Below are 21,696 nucleotides of genomic sequence, written 5' to 3'. Positions count from 1 at the left end.
TTTATAGGAATCTTGTTTCCTTGTTTAATTTCATACACAAGAAAGTTTGTAAGTTTTACTAAGGAACAGAATTTGCAATGGGAGAATAACTGTGATTGCAATTCCCCAGTGGCAGCACAGCTGGCTATGTGCAAGAGTTGCACAGACTCTACAGCAAAATTGTGACCTTTCAATCTGCTCCATTACCTGCTGAAGTACACATATGAGAAAAAACATGTACAGATTGTTAATCAGAAATCTTTATTGTTTCTGCTGATTTCTGTGATGAGTTGTGGGAGCCCCTTCCGGGCCCTGAACAAATTTTGCATCACAGTAATTCTATATGCATAGCATACAATGTAATATACACAGCAGGATATATGACCCATGAGTAATGAACAAATGACACTGTCCTAGCTGCTGTATGTGGAAGCCATTGCCTCCTGCTGCTGCCACAAGGTACTGCAGTTTCCTGCTCAGCGATGCAGTGACTGTTCCTTGCCCAAAAAAACGATCATGATAGATAACTGCTTTAGACTCTGTCTCCACGATGTGGCAGAACTAGTTGTCTCACGCACTGGATGTGATTGAACCCATAGTCTGACTGTAGCTCAGGAACCTGAGCATCCCCTTTCTGTGCTGCAGGATCCTGCGACCAATAACGTGTATGCCTCGTCTCGGCGACTGCTGCGATGGGAGGACATTTTTCATACTAAAAAAGGACTATAAATAAATGACTCTTCTCAGGTATCGGTCCATAGAGGCGCTTTGAGACGGGGTATATGCGGCGCCTCTCTCACAACGAGAATCACAAATCACAATAGACATTTATAAATCTTCGTCAGTCTCTGCAGATTTAAAGCTACAACATACATTCTCCTGGGGAGGGGTGTGTTGTGTGGAGCTTTCCCCTGAAAACAGCAAAGTTCTTAAAAGTTTATATGTTCTCCATTGAGGTTTTAGTGTCAGCTGCCGCAAATCTGTGCAGTAGTATGGAGGATGGTGGTGTGACCCCCCCATGTTTATGTTTCGCTCAGGGTAATGGTTTATTACACCAGTGACTTATAGCCGGTGGTCTCCAACATACACAGTATATAGCCCTCGCCCTGGAGGGGCTGAGCACAGCAGAGTCCGCAGGGAGTCGCTCCTGGTCCAGACTTGTCGATGGTTTACATTCTTCACGTTTTCCAAAATATAAAGAAATCTAAGGCAGACTGTAAAGAAAAGAGATAGCATTTACCCGGAGCAGCGGCCGCTCGTCCCACATCACATACTGTATAGATCCATCAGTTCTAGGGCAGATGTGGGACGAACAGCCCCTCTGGGTCCATTCAATGTGTGATCTAGGACGAGCAGCCCCTTCTATCACACACTGTACGGACTAAGCAGAGAGGGGGCTGCCCGTTCTACACTGGACCCTACAATACCGAGAATGATGCTGCTCGCCCCCATTCTCCTACTGTATACTAGCTGCAGCAAGTCAGCTTTTCTTCTCCATTCAGGCCTAAAGTGTTCTAGTTTCCGGTGACCAGGGAGCAGTGCATTGTGGGAGCTCCTGTTCCACATACGATGCGTGAAGCTTTTTTTCAGCCTGAAATACAGTGTTTTGTCAGGTATCCGTATCCGACCACCACGGCTTATGTCCTTATCAAAGGCAGCGTTCTCAGAGTTGCGATGGAATTTTGGGTTTCTGTATTCTGTTTTATTTTACTATAAATGTTTGTTTAAATGCCCAGACGTGAAAAAAAAGCAAAGGTTATGGGGGGGGGGGGACTGAGCCTTAGTTATTACTAGAGAATAGGACATACAATGTCCCCCTGCATCTCCCTCAATCTTATAGATTTTTATACAATACCCTGAGGATAGGGAATATAAAAGGGACAGCACTGTGCAGGATCTAAGCGCAATATTAAAAATATCACACATAATAGTGCAAAGCTGATGCACTCATCAAACTCAGGTTGAAGGAACAGCGTATTGGCCCTGGGGGGTATCCCAACCAAGAACCAAGGTCCCAGCTGCTCGGTCTGCTACACAGCTCCTGGTCAGTGAGGCGATCCTCAATCCTCTGGAGGTGAAAAGAAGCAGAAATCCAGTCTGGTGCCGGCGCTCCCGAAAATTGTAACGTGATAGATCGGCTTATCTAAAAAAAAGTTTTTTGTCTAAATCTAAATGCACCAAGTAAAAATAACGCGTTTCATCTCGACAAAAGCCTTCATCAGGTAAAAGATACATGTATTTTACCTGATGAAGGCTTTTTCCAAGCCAAAACGTGTTTTTACTTAGTACATTTAGAATAAAAAAAACTTTTTTTTTTAAAATAAGCCGATCCATTACATGTTACAATTTTCGGGAGCGCCGACATCAGACTGGATTTCTGCTTCTTTTCAATCTTCTAGATTGTAAGCACCTATGGTCAGGACTCCTCCCCAGTTTTTCTATCACCTCCTTATACACTGAATAGCCACGTTATTACAGCCCGCCATCTAGGAGCGCATTGGATCTTCATTTGCCTTCAGCATGATGCAATCAAAAATTGGATCCATGTCATCAGGCAAAGAACCAACCCTGCTCAGTAAGACATTAAGGGAGGAAACTGAAAATACAATAAAGCCACCGAGCCTGTGCATCCGTCATCCATTCTGGGCTATGATGCCAGCATGTTTTGGTTTTAATACTACAGCTTTTCTTCATCAGATTGATTCTTCACTGTCACCTGGGATCCTTTCATCAGACTGATTCTTCATGTTCTCCTCTGATCCTTTCATCAGGACAATCCCTCATGTTCTCCTCTTATCCTCTCATCAGACAGATTATTCAGTCTCTTTTGATCCTTTCATCAGACTGATTCGTCACATTCTCCTCCGAATTTCTTATGAGCCGATTCTTCACATTCTTCTCTGATCCTTTCATCAGGCCAATCCTTCACATTCACCTCTGGTCATCTCGTCAGACAGATTCTTCAGCCTCCTCTGAACCTTTCATCAGACCAATTCTTCACATTCTCCTCTGATACTTTCTTCAGACAGATTCTTCACAATCTCCAGAACCTTTCATCAGCATATTTCTTCGGATCACGCAATCTTATCATTGTTCTAGTCTCTGTTGTGCGGCACCAGAAATCCCCAGAAGGCTGGCAGTGAAACCCAAGTCCCAAGTAGTTTAACACTGATCACCAGGCCTCAGTCACTGCGATCAATGGAATTTTCTACTCTTTCTTGGATCAGTCTTTGTATGAATTCACATTAGACTGATGACCCGGGGTGCAACAAAATCCTGTGATCAGTTTAATGTCCATTCAGGATGATCCAACTGTGAAAGGATGAGGGTCTCTAATACAGTGGCTATTCAGTGTAAAGCCTGCAAGCTCTGTGGTCAAGACTCCTTCCACATGTATTTTGGCTGCATGGTCTCCTGTAGTTGTTGATGTGGTGGCACATTAATGTCACACAATCTTCTGCTGTCAGGATATTTCCCTTTCTTTGTGCATTATATTTTCCTAGATTGACTAATGTCAGGAGGGTCAGGCATTCGGTACAGCTGATTTGTGCTCTGTCAGGTGTTTTCACAGTGAGTGGCTGGAGCTATTGACGTTAAATTGGAGTCTATGACCTGACCTGAAATTACTTCAGTGTAACAATATATGAAATGAAATATTGCTGCGTGATGGTGACAAGTGTGACAGAAGACTACGAGTCAAATGCTGCAGAAAGTGGCGCTGTGTGTGCTCGGAGTGTCTGTAAATCGCCCAGTGAGACCACATAAAAAAATGGACTTGGATATCCGCAGTCTCACCCCAAGAAGCTACAATGCATGAGACACCCAAGGTTGGGTGGTTCACTCCATCCCCATAGACCTGGAGTGACAGACATGGTGCTGCTCCTCCCTGGCCACCATCCTGGCTCACAGAAGCCATCATGTTGTACAGAAATGTCAATAGGAGCCATGTGACGGCTCCGTGTACATCCATCCTCCACCCTGGCATTCTGCCGGCTCTAACAGATCAGGTCACATCACAAGATCCTAGCTGTATAAGTAAGTACACCCCTCTATACACACTCTCTACATCTCTACTGCTACACCTTGAATTATTGTTCGGACTTGTCTGCCTGCAGCCTGTATCTACCAGTGAAGAACAAGTTCCGTCATATCCCATCGCTTCTATCTGGATTTTGGGTCCATATTTCCTGACACTAACCTCAGTGTACCCCGCAAAGGGGGTGCACAAAAAGAATTAGGGGTGGGCAACTAATATTGGGGAGAAACACCCTATGGCTCCTGGCTGTAATGACCCTGCAGCTCTTCTGCATAGACACCTGAGGGCACCGCGCACCATGAACCCCTATATAATCTGCAGACGAGGGGAGACTGGTTCTGATAAAGCATCTTTATTCCACAGGTAAAATGTACACAGTCCACCACAGACACCTGGAAGACATCCTATAGCCTGATGAGAGTTGTAATACACGTGACCCAAGCTCCAGGCTGGCTGGTGGTGAGTAGGACAGTGTAATCGTGGGCTATAGTATGAATACACTGACTGGGGAGGGGTCACTTACAGTGCCTTGCGAAAGTATTCGGCCCCCTGGAACTTTTCAACCTTTTCCCACATATCATGCTTCAAACAAAGATACCAAATGTTAATTTTTGGTGGAGAATCAACAACGAGTGGAACACAATTGTGAAATTGAACGAAATTTATTGGTTATTTTAAATTTTTGTGGAAATTCAAAAACTGAAAAGTGGGGCGTGCAATATTATTCGGCCCCTTTAACTTAATATTTTGGTGCGCCACCGTTTGCTGCGATTACAGCTGCAAGTCGCTTGGGGTATGTCTCTATCAGTTTTGTACATCAAGAGACTGAAATTCTTGCCCATTCGTCCTTGGCAAACAGCTCGAGCCCAGTGAGGTTTGATGGAGATCATTTGTGAACAGCAGTTCTCAGCTCTTTCCACAGATTCTCGATTGGATTGAGGTCTGGACTTTGACTTCGCCATTCTAACACCTGGATACGTTTATTTGTGAACCATTCCATTGTAGATTTTGCTTTATGTTTGGGATCATTGTCTTGTTGGGAGTCTACAAAAGACCTGAGACTGGGACGAAGATTTGTCTTCCAACAGGTTTTCTTCAAGAATGGACCTGTATTTGGCTCCATCCATCTTCCCATCAATTTTAACCATCTTTCTTGTCCCTGCTGAAGAAAAGCAGGCCCAAACCATGATGCTGCCACCACCATGTTTGACAGTGGGGATGGTGTGTTCAGGGTGATGAGCTGTATTGCCTTTACGCCAAACATATCGTTTGGCATTGTTGCCAAAAAGTTCGATTTTGGTTTCATCTGACCAGAGCACCTTCTTCCACGTTTGGTGTGTCTCCCAGGTGGCTTGTTGCAAACTTTAAATGACACTTTTTATGGATATCTTTGAGAAATGGCTTTCTTCTTGCCACTCTTCCATAAAGGCCAGATTTGTGCAGTGTACGACTGATTGTTGTCCTATGAACAGACTGTCCCACCTCAGCTGTAGATCTCTGCAGTTCATCCAGAGTGAGAATGGGCCTCTTGGTTGCATCTCTGATCAGCTTTCTCCTTGTTTGAGATGAAAGTTTAGAGGGACGGCCGGGTCTTGGAAGATTTGCAGTGGTGATACATTTTGTATCCAAATCCGGCTTTAAACTTCTCCACAACAGTATCACGGACCTGCCTGTTGTGTTTCTTGGTCTTCATGATGCTCCCTGTGCTTCAAACAGAACCCTGAGACTATCACAGAGCAGGTTCATTTATACGGAAACCTGATTACACACAGGTGGGTTATATTTGTCATTATTAGGCATTTAGGACAACATTGGATCATTCAGAGATCCACAACGAACTTCTGGAGTGAGTTTGCTGCACTGATAGTAAAGGGGCCGAATAATATTGCACGCCCCACTTCAGTTTTTGAATTTCCCAAAAATTGTAAAATAACCAATAAATTTCGTTCAACTTCACATTTCTGTTCCACTTGTTGTTGATTCTTCACCAAAAATGTACATTTGGTATCTTTATGTTTGAAGCATGATATGTGGGAAAAAGTTGAAAAGTTCCAGGGGGCCGAATACTTTCTCAAGGCACTGTACTTCCTGCGGCTATAGCTTGTGTACAGGGCGTCACAGGATCCTGAAAGCTGTGACAGTAGCAGCAGGTTCTAGTGTTTACAGACAGCGCTCACGGCGCTGCGCAGACTCATACGGCCGTCGCTCTGACTTAGTTTTTACCCTTCTGGACAGAATTTGGCAAAAGTTCTGAGAGGAAATAAAAATGTGAACATAAAATAAGAGAATCTTATAGAAATAATGATCTCTTATGGCACATCATATTACATCTGCGGTCCGCGCTCCCACAATGCATCAGTCCAGGGCGCAGTCCGGTCTGCCGTGTCTCTGCCTGGTCCCAGCCATTAACAATTACTGCTGTTTCTGAACTCGCCGTTCTCTGTGATCTGCAATTTAGTCGGGTTTGTGGGGGAGATTCCGTTACGTGTTTGCATGCTGTACCTCTCTTTCAGCTGGGTTAAGGCGCTCATGAGCCGGGCGTTGGCAGCGTCCAAAGAGGCGATGCGTTTCTCCTGCAATGAAAGAACAGACATGACAGGAGGACCGTCCCCTGCACGCAATACAGGAGAAGAACGGCCCCTGCACGCAGAGAAGGAGGACGATCCCCTGCACGCAACAGAGGAGAAGACCGGCCCCTGCACGCGGAGAAGGAGGACCATCCCCTGCACGCAACACAGGAGAAGACCGGCCCCTGCACGCGGAGAAGGAGGACCATCCCCTGCACGCAACACAGGAGAAGACCGGCCCCTGCACGCGGAGGAGGACCATCCCCTGCACGCAACACAGAGGGGGAGGACTGTCCCCTGCACGCAACACAGAGGGGGAGGACCGTCCACTGCATGCGGAGGAGGAAAGTACCCTGCACGCGACACTGAGGAGGACCCCCCCGCGTGACACAAAGGAGGATTTCCCCCCCCACGTGACAAAGGAGGATCGTCCCCCCCTGCACGCGACAAGAAGGAAGACCGCCCCCCCCCACGACACGGAGGAGAACCGTCCCCCCTGCGTGCGAAATGGAGGAGGAGGACCGTCCCCCCTGCGCGTGACACGAAGGACCGTCCCCGTGCGTGCGACACGGAGGCGGACCCTCCCCCCAGCGCAACACAGAGAAGGAGGACCGTCCCCCCAGCGCGACACGGATGAGGAGGACCGTCCCCTACAAGCCGCCCCTTGAACATAAGGGAGGTTTAAGTTCTGCAACTTTCCAATAGACGTCGGTGCTGATTGATCAGGACAGTTTGGTTTGCCAGCCTTGATGAGACATTTTGGGGTCGACTCATCAAATCTATTACACCACAGAAAGGGAAGGAAAAGCTTTGAAAAGTTGCTAAATTCTTGCACAATGAAGAGATGCGCAGAAATGTTGTGACATCTCTCGTTTTCACTTTTAAACAACTTTGCTAAAATTCATTAAAACTGTGGCTTTTGTACCCCGGAAATGCTGCTCCAGTCTGTGATGCACATAGAGGTGCACGCCACTTAGGAGAGGCACCAAATTCATAGTCTGGAGTGCACGTCTTATGAATTTAGCACCTCACCCTGCAAGACTGGGGACACAAGGCAGTGCACTGCAACATTCCTAATGAACCTGGCACCTTTGTGGGTTCAGATCCATGTAAGAATTATACATCATGAATAAACACTGCAAGACTCTGGTGCCGAACGTAATCAGTGAATCCGCCGGGTGCATCTCACTCCTCACCTGCGCATCGATGATCTTCTGCTTGGAGTCCACCGCCGCCTGCATCTCGGCGTGATCCTTCTTCAGCTCCTCCTCCACTGACATGAGCCTGTGGCAAAGTATGTGGTGAGTATAGCGCCATGTGCTCGCTCAGTATAAGGGACGTCGCTGTCAGTCCCAGTGTATATGTGATGTCAGTGTAGCACTATGTGCTCGCTCAGTATAGGGACGTCGCTGTCAGTCCCAGTGTATATGTGGTGATTGTAGCGCCATGTGCTCGCTCAGTATAAGGGACGTCGCTGTCAGTCCCAGTCTATATGTGATGTCAGTGTAGCACCATATGCTCGCTCAGTATAAGGGACGTCGCTGTCAGTCCCAGTGTATATGTGGTGTCAGTGTAGCGCCATGTGCTCGCTCAGTATAAGGGACGTCGCTGTCAGTCCCAGTGTATATGTGATGTCAGTGTAGCGCCATGTGCTCGCTCAGTATAAGGGACGTCGCTGTCAGTCCCAGTGTATATGTGGTGATTGTAGCGCCATGTGCTCGCTAAAGTATAAGGGACGTCGCTGTCAGTCCCAGTGTATATGTGGTGTCAGTGTAGCGCCATGTGCTCGCTCAGTATAAGGGACGTCGCTGTCAGTCCCAGTGTATATGTGATGTCAGTGTAGCGCCATGTGCTTGCTCAGTATAAGGGACGTCACTGTCAGTCCCAGTGTATATGTGATGTCAGTGTAGCGCCATGTGCTCGCTCAGTATAAGGGACGTCGCTGTCAGTCCCAGTGTATATGTGGTGAGTGTAGCGCCATGTGCTCGCTCAGTATAACGGACGTCGCTGTCAGTCCCAGTGTATATGTGATGTCAGTGTAGCACCATGTGCTCGCTCAGTATAAGGGACGTCGCTGTCAGTCCCAGTGTATATGTGGTGAGTGTAGCGCCATGTGCTCGCTCAGTATAACGGACGTCGCTGTCAGTCCCAGTGTATATGTGATGTCAGTGTAGCACCATGTGCTCGCTCAGTATAAGGGACGTCACTGTCAGTCCCAGTGTATATGTGATGTCAGTGTAGCACCATGTGCTCGCTCAGTATAAGGGACGTCGCTGTCAGTCCCAGTGTATATGTGGTGAGTGTAGCGCCATGTGCTCGCTCAGTATAACGGACGTCGCTGTCAGTCCCATTATATGTGATGTCAGTGTAGCACCATGTGCTCGCTCAGTATAAGGGACGTCACTGTCAGTCCCAGTGTATATGTGATGTCAGTGTAGCGCCATGTGCTCGCTCAGTATAAGGGACGTCGCTGTCAGTTCCAGTGTATATGTGATGTCAGTGTAGCGCCATGTGATTTCTCAGTATGATGTGGATGGGTGGTTCATCTATAATCAGAATTAATGACAGGTCTGATAATTAAAGGGATTGTCTGGCCACCCCTATCCATAGGCTAAGTCACAGTATGAAATACATGGTAGACATCTGGGACCCCCACATAAGTCAGAAGTTATTTGCAGTGGTCAGATGTAAACATGTGGTACTGAGCGGCCGCTGTTGTCCTTATATTCCTCTGAATCAGATCTCTGCTGCAGGACTGTGGCCGGAGCCAATCTCAGCCGATTGGTGTGGTTTGGACTGGTGTGGGACCACCACTAACTTCGTAGTGATGATCTGAAAACATTTCGCTCTGGATTGGTCATCACTATGTGTGGCCAGATAACCCCTTTAACTCCTGCGAATAACTGTTTATCTGGGACTAGGATGCCCTCTGGAGCTACCAGTAATGATTTAAGGGCAGGTGCTGGCTTCTGAAATCTAAAGGGGCAGTCCAGGAATAAGAACATTATAAATTCTGGGTTATGTCCACACTTCCTCCTCTCCGGATCCCTGCATTTTTCCGCTTCAGACACTTCTCATGGGGGCGGTTATAGATAGCGGGGAAAGTGCTGAGGTCATGTGACTGATGCTGTTGCCGGTGGACAGAGAGCTATGGCGGCCAGGTCACATGATACAGGATCTGTTTGCTCATCTGTGGAGAGTGAGTAAAGTCTATTTTTAGTACCCGGAGTGCCCCTTAAATAACACCGGCTCTTTAATACTCTGCCTGTGCATAATAGAAAGTTCTGCAACTTCTAATTGACTTTCTGGATTCTTCACTCCCAAGGCCTGCGATTACCTTCAGTGAATGAGAACAGTCCTGTTTGTAGCCAGAGGCTGAGAACATGCCCTGCCTGGGCCTGCTCACACAGCATCAGCTGAGCCATGGGTAACTCAGGCTACTTTCACACTAGCGTTTTTTGCAATCCGTCGCAATGCGTCGTTTGGCCGAAAAAACGCATCCTGCAAAAGTGCTTGCAGGATGTGTTTTTTCCCCATAGACTAACATTAAGCGACGTATTGCGACGGATTGACACACGTCGCAACCGTCGTGCGACGGTTGCGCCGTGTTGTGGCGGACCGTCGGCACAAAAAAACGCTACATGTAACATTTTTTGCCGCCGACGGTCCGCTTTTTCCGACCGCGCATGCGCGGCCGGAACTCCGCCCGCACCTCACAATGGGGCAGCGGATGCGCTGCCCCCGTTGTGCGGCGCAGAGAACGCTAGCGTCGGTAACCTCGGCCCGACGCTAGTGTGAAAGTAGCCTTAGGCACTGCAATGTCAGCTGTGTGAGCAGGACAAGGTCAGGACAGAAGTCCACTTATTCACTAGCAGGATGCAGAGATCTGAGGAGCACAACCTCTATTTGGTGGCTGTGAGGTGGAAGTGGGGTTGTTGTACTGTAACCCCCATCATCCATGGTGTCAGCTCCCCCTTACCTGCTGATGATCCCCTTCATCTGCATCTCCTTGTCCTCCTGCTGCCTGCGCAGCCGCTCCTCGCTCTCCTCCAGCCGCGCCTGGTACTCCAGCAGGATCTTCTGCGTCTGCTCGTCTTGGTTCTTGCAGCGGCTTTCATATTCCTCCAGCTTCTTGTTGGAGAGTCGCAGCTTATCCTGCAGCACGAGGATCTCCTGCTGGTACTGTGGAGACAGACAAGGGTTAATCACCATTACTGAACGCACCACTGTACATACAAGGTATCCACACACCTGATGGAGGGGGTTGTCATATTACGGGAGAAGTTGTCAATCACTGGCAGCACGGATTGGACAATAGGAGACTGTGGCACACACCTAGTGACAACACCCTCCATCAAGTTCAGGAGGAGCAACAGAGGAACAGCACAATGCAAACATGTTAGGAGAGAAGCCGAAGCGGCTACAGGAGACATGATGTCCCATCCATCATACGGAACCTACTGGTGTCACGACAACCAATCAGATCTCAGGTTTATGCAGGGCGGTGGCGCCTGATTGGGGTCACTCACCCTGATGATTTTTCTGCATTTTCATAGAGCCCAAAACCTGAGAGAGAAGAATAGCCGTGGACTGTAGGATGGCGGTAGGTACATGATTACAGCCCCAGTACTGACCACTACTAATGGCAGCCAATCAGGCCACGGCTTCAACTCCAGGGCGCTGCACTCTGATTGGCCAACAGGAACGACGCACTTCATTAATAGGTTGCAATTTTACGACCCGCGTTCCTCCTCGCCACCAGGCCTCCGCCATTATTCTCTACATTCATGTAGATGATGCTCCACAAGCAGAAGGCTGGAAACCATCAACAAGCTGCTGCTGACGGATCTCACTTTGGCTCTCGCAAGTACCAGATCTGTCTTCCCTGATGAGATTAGACAGCTGTCACACATAAAGGGGTCTCCACCATCCTGTCATTTCTGCAGTGGTGGCAGTAATCCAGTACACAGCTGAGGGTCTGTCACAGTTGTAGCTAGTCCGGAACATGTAGTGTGAGCTTGTCACAGTCCAGTGACTAGATACAGCTGCAACAGACCCTCAGCTCAGAGCAGGACTACGTGTGCTCAGGGTTACCATCTCTGGATGTTAACACGGGTGTCCTCTGCTTGCTGTCAGTGAACGAGATCTGATGAAGTTTTGAATCTTCTCATGAACCGGAGCGAAGGCCAGATTCACACCTCCGTGAATCGCAGTCTGTGGACAGACCGGCTGTGGGTGTCTGAACCCGAACTCAACAGCCTCATATTCACCCATCTATCCGCGATACACGGATGTGTCTGTCCAGCCTAACGCCCTATGTCCTGCCAGTGGCATCTGGCCTGCTTGTTGATGGTTTCCACATTCACCAGACTGATAGAGTGAGAAGGAAGGTGACATCTGGTGTGCCTCCACTGCTCCTCAGACATCACTGGATCAGTTATGAAGACACAGTAATGACCACAGAGGGCAGTATCATCTGCAGTTGCAACCTCTCCGCCCCCCTCTCCCACGGCAGACCTGCAGTACCAGACAGGGCCATGCACAAGAGGAGGCGCTGGAGATAGTACATGGGATTGGTAAATGGGGTTATCTGACTTACAGCTACAGATTTTTTCCAGATTGCACCTTTCTCCATATATATATTTATCCTCCTGATGCGGAACTGAGTAGAGTTCATTGGTATCAGAAAGGAGCGCCCCTCCTGTCCATGTCCAGTACTGCAGCTCAGCTCCTATGAAAGTGAATGTGATGTGAGCAGCAGTGCTGGGTGTGTGAAGCTGAGCGATGGCCCGATGCACACGTGGATGTGATACTGAGGAAAATCTGTGCGTTCCGGACAGCAGTGGTCTCACGAGAGGCAGTTGTCCTGAACACATCCATCAGGATATGACACACATCTCTCTAGAACTGGGGGCCAAAGCACCAGGAGCGGAGGCAAGGTTCTAGCTATGAGAGTTCTGCTCACTGGCCCCCAGATTGGGTGGGAGGATACTGTCACTAACGTCATTGGGGGGGCACGATGCTGCACTCAGTACCACTCAACCTCCTCACCACAAAGCATACCTCTCAACAGTCCAGACTGTGCCAGCCTCCAGAGCTGCACTCACAATTCTTCCGCGTATCTCAGTATTGCCCTCAGATTGTTACCACTTGTGGCACGTGCAGTGAATGGCGCCATCACAGAACACAGATATGGTATGTAGCGTAAGAAATGCAGACAGGTGCTGTGTGCAGGATGAGGGGCCGGCCCGGACTAGAGAGGCGCCGCTGCTCTCGGCTGTTACCTTTTCTGCTTGGCTCATGTCCTCCTTACTCCTGCTCTTATCCCTGTGCTCAGGGCCTTCATCTTCTAAAAGCTGCATATTCATAGTCAGCAGCCAAGCAGCAGTGCGATCCAGGGCATTGGGGTTCACGGGTGAGGGGGCCTAAAACAGAACATACAGCCGTAACCAAAGAAAACAATGAGAATCAGGAGAACGGCAGCAAAAGAAAAATGGGCCATGAGGTCAGAGGTGTCCTGCGGCTTCCGACGCTGAGCCATCAGCACCCAGGAGAGAAGGATCTGTGACACAGATCAAGGCCTTTCCGAGTGCACACCTCCAGCCTGACAGGACGACCCCCGAGTGGGAGGGGCCAGAGGTTTGGGGTCATGTCAGCCCAGTATTTGGCTTTACCCTTTATTGGCAGGGTCATATCTCAGTAACTGACTGATGTGCTGGGTCTGGGGTTAATCTGTGCAGACGATTGTCTAGGACATTGCTCAGGTGAAGGTGAGAAGCGAGGACATAATGGATGTGGACTGAACACAATGGCGCCTGGAGCGTGAAGCGGCGTCTACACACGGACGTACAGGTGAGCATGCAGCAGCGGGACCAGGGGCCTCACGGGCAAGACACAAATCTGACCGGCACAGCGCCCTGCTGCGTGGGCAGGTGGCAATCCCCTGGACATGCTGCCACCAGGTGGTGGCACCATCGGGCTATGACCTCAAGGAACATCATCACCTCTGGCCACAGCTGGTATGGCATCTCCTCCACATTGAAGTGCATGGAGCTCTAGTACCAGACACTACCTGGGCTCAGGGCCAGAGATGTTTCTGGAGGTAGGTAGCCCTGTTCCTCTACTCCTAGGAGCCTTCTCGTATCACGGTACAGAGATGTAGAAGTTCTACCGCACACCAATAACCTTTACATTACAAGATCCTGAAGAAAAACAACAATGCTCTTTCACCGACAGCAAGCAGAGGCAGTAACCCTGTACATTTGTATCTGAGATGAATCGCTTGGACTGACACACTGTAACAAACCCCGAGCTGTAAGCCATACAAGCTATGTACAAGGTTACAAAGCTATGTACAAGGTTACTGCCTCTGAATAGAAAACAGAGGCCTCACGCAATGACAGAAAGCAGAGATCTGGAATATAACTCGAGCCTCAAATTCTCACACTGAGCTGGCTCTGTGATTCTGGGGGTTGTAGTGTATAGCAGACAATAGTGCTGGGGGGTGACTACAGCCCCAGTTTTGGATGATGAGGGTTGTATGCTTATGGTGCTGGCTCTGGGCGGCTTCCTGTACTCCTAGCATAGCTTCTGTCAGTGTGGACAAGTGAAAGACCACAACCCCCATCATCCCTACATGAATGACACTTTCTGCTCATATGCAAATTGTCTCTTCAGAGAGGAAGAGGACTAGACCTCTAGCGCCACCTATTGGAAGTAGCAATCCTAAAAGTCATTATCGACCCTTTAACAATCCTTGCAATATGACTTAGGATAGAAGCCAAACTCTTTCTCTTTGTAAAGGCAATTTGTATATTTCATTTCCCAGAGGAGCATTAATGGCGTATAAGTCTCCTAACACTGACATAACAGGCCTGGCTTGTCACTCTCCACAAGGAGAAATGTTACCCTTTAGATCCTTTGTCTGCTCAATAGCACCCTCCACTGCCAACCATGGGTGCAGGACAGGCAGTGACAGCAGAGGCACCACAGCCCACTCCACCTGCAGGAGCTGCGCTCGCTTCCACCAATGACCGGGAGGCATCCCTCCAACTTCCTACAACTAAACCTGATTTGTAAAAAAAAAAAGATAAGTTTCTATCTATTATTCTCAGCTCATCTGCTGCAGCCTAAAGAAAGGGGGTTACTGAGAGTAGACAGAAGAATAGAGAACAGGACATGAGACAAAAGCTTCCCAAAAACCCACATAACAGGTCACATGACCCCTTCATTAGTACATATCCCTTGACCATCCCTACCCACCATTGCATTAGTGCAGGTCACATGATTACAGCCCCGCCCGTCGGCACAGGTCACATGACCAGACCTTCCCTCATTAGAACTGATCCCTTGACCTCCTGCTATTTATTAGCACAGGTCATATGACCAGACCTCCTACCAGCAAAGGTTGTGTAGCCCCTTTCTCCTTAGCACAGGTCACGTGACCTCTGGTCTCTCTGCAGCATTTGACACTGGATTACCAGCTCCTCCTCTGCTCCATCAGCCTCAGGGAGGCAGCTCTCCAGGTTCTCCTCCTACCTCTATGACTGCTCCTTCACTGTATCATCTGCCGGCTCTTGCTCCCCCTCACTGTTGGGGATCCTCAGGGTTCAGTCCTAGGTCCCCTCCTTTCTGTATAATGCCCCTATTGGTACCATCTCTATGCTGATGACACCCAATTATACACATCGCCTCCTGACATCACCCCCACATAACTACAGATACCAGGGATTGCCTATCTGCTGTCTTAACATCATGCTCTCTCTCTCTAGCCAACACTGAATCTCTCCATAACTGACCTCCTTGTGTTTCTTCCCCCTACTAACCTTCCTAAACCCGATATTGTCATTTGTGCGTGCTTCCATAATTACTGCTCAGCAGCACACTCACTGTCTTTGGATTATATTTGACTCAGACCTTTCCTTCACTTCCTATATCCAATCACTCGCTCGCTCATGTCACCTGCACTTCAAAAAATATCTCCAGAATCCGACCTTTTCTTACTAGTGATGAGCGAATACACTTGTTACTCGAGATTTCCCGAGCACGCTCGGGGGTCCTCCGAGTATTTTTTAGTGTTCGGAGACTTAGTTTTCATAGCCGCAGCTGAATGATTTACATCCGTTAGCCAGCTTGATTACATGTGGGGATTCCCTAGCAACCAGGCAACCCCCACATGTACTTATGCTGGCTAAAAGCTGTAAATCATTCAGCTGAGGCGATGAAAACAAAATCTCTGAGAACTAAAAAATACTCGGAGGACCCCCGAGCGTGCTCGGGAAATCTCGAGTAACAAGTATATTCGCTCATCACTATTTCTTACCTATGAGTCTGCAAAGACTCTTACTGTCACACATAACTTGGACTACTGCAAATTTATACTAATTTGTCGTCTCCTTCTTACTAAACTCTCCTCCTGAATGCAGCAGCCATGATCATATTTCGGTCCAACAGCTACACCGATGTCTCCACCTTGTACCAGTCATTGCACTGGTTGCCCATCTGTTACAGAATACAATACAAACTTATCACTCTCACCCACAAGCGCTCCACAGAGGTGCACCATTCTACATCTCCTCATCTCCGACTACCACTCTAAGGCCTTCTCTACAGTGCTGCACCACCCTAAATCTCCTCCTCATCTCAGTCTACTACCCTACTGTCCTCTCCACACTGCTGCACCATTCTACATCTCCTCCTCATCTCAGGCTACTACCCTACTGTCCTCTCCACAGTGCTGCACCGCCCTAAATCTCCTCATCTCAGTCTACTGCCCTCTCCACCGTGCTGCACTGCACTAAATCTCGTCCTCATCTCAGTCCTCTCCACAATGCTGCACCACCCTAAATCTCCTCCTCATCTCAGACTACTACCCTACTGACCATTTCACTGGTGCTGCACCGCTCTATATCTCCTCATCTCAGGTTATCACTAGTGATGAGCGAGTATACTCGTTGCTCGGGTTTTCCCAAGCACGCTCGGGTGGTCTCCCGAGTATTTGTGACTGCTCGGAGATTTAGATTTCCTTGCCGCAGCTGCATGATTTGCGGCTATTAGACAGCTTGATTACATGTGGGGATTCCCTAGCAACTAGACAACCCCCACATGTACTCAGCCTGGCTAATAGCTGTAAATCATGCAGCTGTGTGAACAAAAACTAAATCTCTGAGCAGTCACAAATACTTGGAGACCACCCGAGCGTGCTCGGGAAAACCCGAGCAACGAGTACACTCGCGCATCACTAGTTATCACTCTACTGTCCTCTCCACAGTGCTGCTCCAGAGTCTCCGGCCCCTCATTTGCATAGCATGTGACCCAACCAGAGCCCCTGTCCTCTCTTCTGCACAGCTCACGTGACCCGAGAGTCCCCACCCCCTCATTTGCATAGCTCATGTGACCCAACCAGACTCCCTGTCCTCTCAATTGCACAGCTACGTTACCCAACCAGACTCCTTTCCCCTTATCACATCTCACATGACACGACCAGACATCCCGCCTCCTCATGTTCACCGGTCACGTGACTAGACTGTCTGCCCCCAACACAATTATCACAGGTCACTTGACTAGACTCCCTGCTCTTTCATTAGCATAGGGGACATGTTCCTCAGGCAATAAAATAGATTACCCACCTGTTTGTGCACCGTTCGCTTCATCTCAGGGCTGTCTCCCTTGGAGGATGATGATTGCTGCCTCATGCGGGCTCCGCTGCCGGGCCAGTCTGGGGAGGAAGACATCATGCTGCCACTTGATGGTCTAGGGTAGGGGGCAGTGTTGAGCAGCGTTGGGGGCGTCCTGCCCCTGGTCATTGGCGGTGGAGGAGGAGGCGGGGGTTGATCTATTCTCCTTTGGGGACCAGAGCTGTTCTGTCGGGGCATGGTGGGCTGACCAGTCTTTTCAGTCAGGGAGAGCTGCCTCCTGGACACATCTCCTGCACGCCTGCTGAAGTCGTCGCTGTTGGCCATGGTAATGAATCCGTGTTTAGTGGCGGCCATTTCCTCACTGTTACTGTGAGAGCTCAGTGAGCTGTGACATTCTGAGCCCGAGTCTCCCAGCCCCCGCGGTGACACCGGCAAACCTGCTGCCATCTGGTACACTGGGTTCTGGAATGATAGAGGAGCCAGGAGTTGGGGTCTTCCCAGCGTGGCATCTGCATTGGGGGTGGTCGGCGTCTGTCCCGTCCTCCTGGCGGTGGTCATAGTCATTATATTACCCTGTGGTGTTCGTGCCGTCCATATTGCTTGTAACTGACTGAAGGGTGTCTGGCTGTCATTTAATGAGTCCTGGATGATTGGGGTAGTGGTGCCAACGTCCAAAACCCGATTGTCCTGCAGGTCAACCATGGACAAGCTCTTGCTGCCATTAGTTATCTGCACGTCTGGCTCGTTGGCCTCCGAGTAACTGGAGCTTCGTGCCGGCGAAGGCTGAACCCCGGCAGACCTTGTGACAAAAAATAAGTCCTTGTTTTCAGGAGTTGGAGATGGCAACCTGGTGAAATCTATCAGACTAGGGGGAGATAATAAAGAGGGAGACGAGGTGTCAGTGGGGCCGAGCTCCAGTCCTCACCCCTCCCCCGTACCGTAATACCTCGGTGGCTTCATCAGACTAGCGGGCTGTGCTCCAATCTCCACCTCTCTCCTGTACTGGAATACCCGGTGACATAATCAGACTAGGGGGAGACAGGCGGCCAGTGGGACCGCGCTCCAGTCCCTCCCCCGTACCGTAATACCCTGGTGACATCATCAGACTAGGGGGAGACTAATAGTTAGTGGGACTGCGCTCGAGTCCCTCACCCGTATCGTAATACTCAGGTGACATAATAAGACTAGAGGGAGACAAGGCATCAGTGGGGCTGCGCTCCCGTCCCCTTCTCTCCCCTGTACCTTAATACCTCGGTGTCACCAGACTAGGGGGATACAAGGTGAGAGTGGTGTTGCGCTCCAGTTCTCAACTTCCTACAGAGAATCTCTGCACCTCTCGTCATGTGTACTGCCACATGTCTCTGGCTCTAATGATCTGCCCCAGTGCTATCGATGAGCCCAGAGGAGAGGTTACTCATGGCTCTGCATCAGCTCTTGCCGCACTGTGGGGTGGTATCTGCTCCAGCTGCGAAACATGTAGTCATGCAGATGGTGATTGGAAAGGGGGCAACTGTCAGAAGTTCGGGACGTGATGTCATCAGAAACTTGCAGACTCAGGTTTTCTCCTCTCCCTCAACCTAAGTAGTGCTGGGAGTACCTCTCCACTCCTCAATTGCGGGGAGGCGGGCGGCCTCTGGCATATCATACCACACGCTGAGCAGAATAAAAGTCAAATGTGGTGATTACAGAGACCCCCACCGCCTCTTTCTTTGTGTCTCCTAATTATCTTGTTAAGAGCGATGCAGCCTGCATTTACCTCCGCCGCCCCCCTACTATAATTACGTCTGATCAGAGTGGGAGACGCTCTGCCTCATGTACAGGCGTGCAGCGGCTCATTACTGCGGGCGCTCTCCGGGGTCTGCACAGGGGGTTCTGCAGCTCTTACCCAGATAAGTCGTTCTCGATTACCATCTTCTGGAGGCCGGTGGAGATGTTGTTGCTGGTGTTTGGCGTGGTGGCTGAGTGATCACTTGTGACGGATCCCTGCGTACTGGACGGATTGTTGAGCGCAGTGTTCACATCCCGCAGGATACGAGGCAGGGGGCCCAGCTTAGCTACAGTGGCCTAAGGGAAAAGACAAAGACACCATTGATTCAATCATTCATTGTGTGTACACAAACACAAGTGTTTAACGTCCCCTTCCCAATCACCCGGACTCTGTTTGATAGATTGGGAGGAAAAAAAAAAAAAAGAATAGAGGTCAAAAAATTATCAAAAAATTTGTATGATAAATAAAACATAATTTTAGTGAGACAAAAAATGGTAAAAGGTAGCACTAAAAGCATAGAAAGTACATGAACTCGTAATGAAACACAATTAGGTACAAAATTTATAAAGAACATATCAATCAATAAAGAAATAGTAAATATGAAAATTTATAAAAATTGTATAATTATAATAGAGTTAAATATATGTGTATATACAATTAGGGTAACCAACCAATAATACACTGTAGACAGATGACCAGATTGATTTTAATAGGTGTAAGTAGATATATGTACACAGAAATCAGGCAATGTGCTATAAGCAAAAGAGTATGCATATGTGTCTGAAAATATACAACATAGGTCCATCCAAAAGTGGACAAAATAACACTAAGGCTAAGTGCACACGTTGCAGAATTTCCACGGAAATTTCCACGGCAATTCTGCAACTCCTGCCGTGGGTATATCGCATGCGGAATTGGCATGCATATTCCTAGCATTTTGCAAGTGTAATTAGCTTGCAGAATGCTAGCGTTTTCCAAGCGATCTGTAGCATCGCTTGGAAAACTGATTTGACAAGTGTGACCAACCTGTCAACATAGTGTTTCACAAGTGTGACCAACTTTTTACTATTGATGCTGCCTATGCAGCATCAATAGTAAAAAGATATAATGTTAAAAATAATACAAAAATTTAAAAAATGGTTATACTCACCTTCTGATGGCCCCCGATCTCCTCAGCGGTGCACGCGGCGGCTTCCGTTCCTATAGATGCTTTGTGTTCAGGACCTGCGATGACGTCAAGGTCATGTGACCGCGACATCATCGCAGCTCCTTCACACAAAGCATCCATGGGAACGGAAGCGGCCGCGTGCAACGCTGAGAGGCGGGAAGACTCCGGGGGCCATCAGAAGGTGAGTATATCACTATTTTTTATTTTAATTTTTTTTTTTTTTTTACCAATTATATGGTGCCCAGGGTACCAACCGCACATGATCTGCTTACTTCCCGCATGGTGGGCATAGCCCTATGCGGGAAGTAAGCGGATCAATGCATTCCTAGGTGTGCGGAATCCACGCGATTCCGAAAATTTAATGAACATGCTGCGTTTTTTTCTAGAAAGCGTTTCCGCTCAGGAAAACAACGCAGCATGTGCACAAAAAATGCGGATTGCATTCTATTAAATAAGATGCTTAATGTGAGCGTTTTTTTCGCGGTTTTATAGCGTTTTTATAGCGAAAAACCACGAAAAAAAAAGCGACGTGTGCACACAGCCTAATAAAGAATAGTAAGGTGTATGCCTATGGAGTAGGAATCACTACTGGATCAAAGGTTGCCACTTGGAAGGGAGTGTAGTGTGAAACAGAGAAAATAATAAAAGGAAATGTGGCACACAAGAATACATACATGAATATGCAGCTACATAAATGTAGGGAGTAAGTAAAAAGGAGTGTGATAAATACCATAAATAGCCGTGCAAACAAATGGGAGGAAGTTCAGTAGGTTAGGTAGAAAATACCTATGGAGTTGACAAGCTTATGAATATATGGAAAGGCAGACACATGGCTGCATAATGGTGGTTACCTGTGGAGTCGTACGCAGAGTACAGGAACGCGCCCAGACACGCGTTTCGAATCAAGTCGCCCTGACGAAGGACTTGATCCGAAGCACCTTGTCAACTCCATGAGTATCTTCTACCTAACCTACTGAGTAATGATTCCTACTCCATAGGCATACACCTTACTATTCTTTATTAGTGTTATTTTGTTCACTTTTGGATGGACCTATGTTGTATATTTTCAGACACATATGCATACTCTTTTGCTTATGGCACATTGCCAAATTTCTGTGTACATATATCTACTTACACATATTAAAATCAATCTGGTCATCTGTCCACAGTGTATTATTGGTTGGTTACTAGTGTTGAGCATTCCGATACCGCAAGTATCGGGTATCGGCCGATACTTGCGGTATCGGAATTCCGATACCGGGATTCCGATACTTGCCGCGTATCGAATACCGGAATCGGAAGTTCCCAGATTCAAAATGCACAAATTCATCCAATGAGAATGATTCCAAGTGTGGGCACATCCTGTTCAGCATGGAGGGCATGAAACTACTGGCATGGCTGTGATTGGCTGCTGAAATGATGTCATGATGCAGTTTAAAAGTCGCTGGCGCCATTTTGCGATCACTCTGCTGTGAATTCAGTTAGTGACAGGACGCTGTTTGCTGACTGAGGGCCAGTTTAGAGATAGCGATTTGCTTCTT

The 21,696-nt window shown here is 48.4% G+C and overlaps 1 protein-coding gene across 15 annotated transcripts in view; it reads right to left on the bottom strand.

Moving 5' to 3' along the window:
* Positions 1-220: 220 nt before the first annotated feature.
* The window catches only part of DAB2IP (DAB2 interacting protein), a 273,236-nt gene continuing 251,760 nt past the window's right edge, over positions 221-21,696 (bottom strand). For 4 of the 15 annotated variants that reach the window (XM_077284854.1, XM_077284857.1, XM_077284858.1 and 1 more), the window contains 6 exons: positions 19,105-19,283; positions 17,211-18,084; positions 12,867-13,007; positions 10,562-10,764; positions 7,779-7,866; positions 6,010-6,588 (listed from right to left, as the gene is read on the bottom strand). In XM_077284854.1, the coding sequence (XP_077140969.1) occupies positions 6,421-6,588; positions 7,779-7,866; positions 10,562-10,764; positions 12,867-13,007; positions 17,211-18,084; positions 19,105-19,283 (1,653 nt within the window). In that variant the 3' untranslated portion in view covers positions 6,010-6,420. Of the gene's footprint in view, positions 1,194-6,009; positions 6,589-7,778; positions 7,867-10,561; positions 10,765-12,866; positions 13,008-17,210; positions 18,085-19,104; positions 19,284-21,696 lie in introns of those variants that run through there. The other 11 variants (XM_077284866.1, XM_077284867.1, XM_077284865.1 and 8 more) reach the window with 7 other exon arrangements.

Source organism: Ranitomeya variabilis, chromosome 2 (genome assembly GCF_051348905.1).
Source record: "Ranitomeya variabilis isolate aRanVar5 chromosome 2, aRanVar5.hap1, whole genome shotgun sequence".
NCBI classification, from domain to species: Eukaryota; Metazoa; Chordata; class Amphibia; order Anura; family Dendrobatidae; genus Ranitomeya; species Ranitomeya variabilis.
This window is presented reverse-complemented; position numbering and strand designations above follow the sequence as displayed.